Source organism: Entamoeba nuttalli (assembly GCF_000257125.1).
Source record: "Entamoeba nuttalli P19 unplaced genomic scaffold asmbl_4565, whole genome shotgun sequence".
In the NCBI taxonomy this organism is placed as follows: domain Eukaryota; phylum Evosea; order Mastigamoebida; family Endamoebidae; genus Entamoeba; species Entamoeba nuttalli.
Window position 1 is genome coordinate 1 of NW_008576884.1, and position 3,983 is coordinate 3,983.

The 3,983-nt window shown below is 25.0% G+C and overlaps 2 protein-coding genes across 2 annotated transcripts; one reads left to right on the plus strand and one right to left on the minus strand.

Annotated features, from left to right (window-relative positions):
• Positions 1-498: 498 nt before the first annotated feature.
• On the plus strand, positions 499-2,829 carry ENU1_106870 (RhoGAP domain containing protein; the record flags this gene model as incomplete). Its single annotated transcript, XM_008859456.1, has 2 exons — positions 499-762; positions 823-2,829. The coding sequence occupies 2 exons, from the start codon at positions 499-501 to the stop codon at positions 2,827-2,829; spliced, it is 2,271 nt and encodes a 756-aa protein (XP_008857678.1).
• A 681-nt stretch (positions 2,830-3,510) lies between these two features.
• Positions 3,511-3,896, minus strand: ENU1_106880 (hypothetical protein; the record flags this gene model as incomplete). Its single annotated transcript, XM_008859457.1, has 2 exons — positions 3,511-3,533; positions 3,599-3,896. 2 exons carry the CDS (start codon positions 3,894-3,896, stop codon positions 3,511-3,513), a joined length of 321 nt encoding a protein of 106 aa, XP_008857679.1.
• Between the last annotated feature and the right edge of the window lie 87 nt (positions 3,897-3,983).

A 3,983-nucleotide genomic window follows, 5' to 3' on the forward strand; every position in this document is an offset into this window, starting at 1 on the left:
TTTTCTTCTATCGGTTGTGATTCTTTTAATGATGACTTTTCAACAGATTTGGATGGTTTAGAAGGTTTTTTTATAAGAGGTTTAGAAGGTTTCTTTTCATTTGATTGAGGTGTTTCATCACACATTTGTTGTATTTTCAATAATTGTAAATATATAGGATCAGAAATAGTTTTTTTACCTTTCTTTGGTTTAGTAATAGGTTTTGTTAGAGGGGCTTTATTAATTTTAATAGGCTGTAATGAAGTTTTTTTTGTAGAAGAAGATAAAGGTCTATTACTCATGAACGAAGAAGTGAAATTAAGAATTATTTGATTAAAGAGAAAAAGAAAAGATTTTAAAAAAGAAAAAACGGTTTGAAGGAAAAGTCTCTTTTTAGAAAGAAAAGTTTTTAAATACCCTTTTTTTTTCAATATTTAGAACAGAACAAGAGTTTGGTTTTTAGTTTAATTAATTTTTAGTTTAGTTTCTTAAGAAAACAACTTGCTAATTCATTTCATCATGCTTAGTGTCATAGATAAGTATATTGGTAAACTCCTTGAAACGCCAAGTGAAGAACAAAGAACAATTGTACAAGAATTAAGTAATACAAGATCAGAAACTAAACGAGCAATTTATCTTGGGATGTTAAAGAATATATTAGAATTATTAAATGTAAGGAATAAAGGATATTCTATTGTATTTATGAATCAATTAACAACTGACCTTCAACGATCAGAAATATATCAAACAATGCCAGTTTCTAAAAGTGAAATATTGTTATTAGTTTGTTTTATTAATATATTTAAAAAAAAAAGGTCATATAAAACAAATAATAAATAATAGACAAATATTGTTAATGATATTGGATATCGTTTTAATTCAGAAGAAAGTTTAGAAAAAGTAGTTAAAGCACAAAGTATAATTCGAGGATTTTTATATCATAAAAGATATTTAACATATAAAGCATTTAGTGCAACAAAGTTTCAACAATATAATTCATCATTTTTAAATTTACATGAAAAACAAATTCATTATGTAGAAAATATAGAGACATTAATATATTATTTAGATGAATTAAGAGCACAAGGAAAATTTAAAATTTTAGGAGAATATCCATATAAAAATTATTATAATTCACTTACATCAATTCTTAATTTAGAAACACAATTTAAAAATGGATTAAATGATATTTATGGAACATTTCCTAAAGTTTCTGGAGTTGGAGAAGTTGTAAAAAAATATTGTGAAGGAGTTTTAGAAGCATATAAAGAAATTAATTTACAAGGAGCAGTTGTTATGGCTACAGTATTTTATGAAAAAGAAAATCCATATTTTAAAGAAGTATATGAAACATTATCAAAAGGACAAACATATGCATTTAGATATCTTCTTCAAAGTTTTCCAAGAATCCAACATTTTAGTAATTTAATAAAATTACTTACAATAATGAAAGAAGCTGTAGAAAAATTACCAGAATATAAAGAAGAAATAGAACCATTAGAAGAAGCATTAAAAGAATTAAATAATATTAATATAACACTTCATGATACTATTAAAAGTGAACAAATGAATAATAAAGAAATAACAATTAAAAGTAATGAAACAACTGAATTTTCATCACTTTTACTTAAAATTAAAAAAGAATTTACTAAAACACCATCAGTAGTTGAAGTTTATTTAAAATTAGGAAAGGAAATAGGTAATATTGAAGAAAAAAGATTTTTAAAAGAAACAAGAGTTACAGTAGAAATATTACCAAATATTGATAATTATCCACCTAATCTTAAAACAAATACTCAATCAGTTAGTTTTGGTTCTTCAAATCATCTTACAGAAAAAAAACATTCAACTTCTTTAAGACCTAAATTACAAAAAAGAACAAATAGACAAAAAGAAGAAGCAAAATTAAAAGCAAGTGGTGAACTTATGAAAGATATTGAAGTATTAAAAAATAATGATTTAGAAACTATTAAATTTGAAGCTACACTTTTTATTATGAATGATATTATTTATGTAAGTAAAATGGATTCTTCAGAAAAATATCATATTTTAACTGAAATACCATTAACTGGAAATGGATTTAGTGTAAGTAATTGTATTGGAAATAAATTTAATATTGGATCAAAAGTTTTTGATTTTACTACATCATTTATTATACCAAATGAAGATGATGCACGTAATTTATTCTTGTTATTAAGAGAAGTATTCTTTGTTCATTCTCCACCTAAATTATTTGGTGGATCATTAGAAGATATTTTAGAAAGAGAAGGTAATACAACAGGTGTTCCATTATGTATTAAAGCATTAGGTGAATATTTAATGAATCCAAATAATTTACAAACAGAAGGAATTTTTAGAAAGAATGGAGCGTCTAATAAAGTTAGTAGATTAGCACATGTATTAGATCAAATGCCTGATCATTTTAATTCATTTAATGAATATGCAGTTCATGATATAGCAGCAACATTTAAGAAATTCTTTATGGATATGTCAGAACCATTATTTTCACCAGAAGTTGTTGATTTATTTATTAAAATTGTTAAAGATTCTCCTGATGAAAAAGATGAAATTAAAAAAGTTATGAAAGAACATATGAAACCAATGTATTTTAAATTGGCTGATTTCCTTATTCATGTTATTAAGAAAACTGTTGAAAATGAAAATGTTACATTAATGAATGTTCATGCTATGAGTGTTTGTATTGGACCAGCAATTATTCGATCAACAAATGAAATAGTTGTTCAACCAAATTCAAAGAATAATGATGTAGAAGGAGCAGTAACAAAAGTAACAAGATGCAATGAAATATTAGCAGAAATTATTTCTGATTGTGATTTCTTCTTTCAATAATTTAAATTAATTAATTGGTTTTTATCTTAATATAAAAACCAATTGAAATAATGAAAAATAAAACATAAAAATTTATTCTTTTTTTTAATTCATCTTCTTTTTCACATCAAATTTAAACAATCTTCAAGTTCTGGTATCATGACTACATGTTGAGAAATATTCCCTAATCGATATACTGACTTCTTTGGTAATGAAACTACTGTTGCTTCTTCTAAAAAATGTGGTTTTGTTCCTTTTGTTAATTTATAAGTAATTCCTCCAATTCTCATCGTTGCAATTCCACTCTTTCTAAATTGAATAGTTCCAATATATCCTGACATTCCTTTTAATGGATTTTCAACTAATTTGATATTACTTTCCTCATGAATTTTATCTTCTTTATCTTCTTCTTTCTTTTCAACATTATTATTTTCATTTTCTATTTCTACTCCTTTTTGAATAGGTAAAACTGATGGTATTTGCATCATAATATATTCATCATATAAAATTCCACTTTCACTATGTAATGGATTATTAATAAATGTTGGATTTTCTTCAATTGTTTCAAGTGGTGTATAATATGTTTTTTCTTTGTCTAAAACTGGTTCACTTATTTCTTCTTTTTCCCCATTTATTTCTTCTTCTGGATCTCTTAATGGAAGTGTAATTGGATGGTTTGGATTACAAGGATCAAAATCTAATTCAGGGTTTAATAATAATTCTTTCTTTTTGTCTTTTTTATTCTCTTCTTTCATTCCAATATCTTCTCCGGCTGTCATTGTTAAATTACTTATTCCTAATCCACCAATTCCATGTGCAACTGGTCGTGGTTTGAATACTCGTGGAGTTGGTGTAATTGTTGTTTTCTTAATTTTTGGTTGTTCTTTTTTAACTTTCAATTTTGTTCGTCCTTCATTCCCATTATTTACTTCAGGCTTAAATCCTGCTGCTCGAATATTCGGTGCAAATTGAATTTTTGGTTGTGAAGGTTGTATACCACGAATAGAAGTTAGTCTTGAATTGGCTGTATTTTGAGAGTTTTGTGATAATAATTGGGAAAGAGGAATGTTTTGATGAGGTTCACTCATTGTTTTCTTTGTATTAAAAGTACTTTTTGTTTTTTACTTCAAATTTTTAGTATTTATTATTATTTATTATTATTTATTATATTTTAT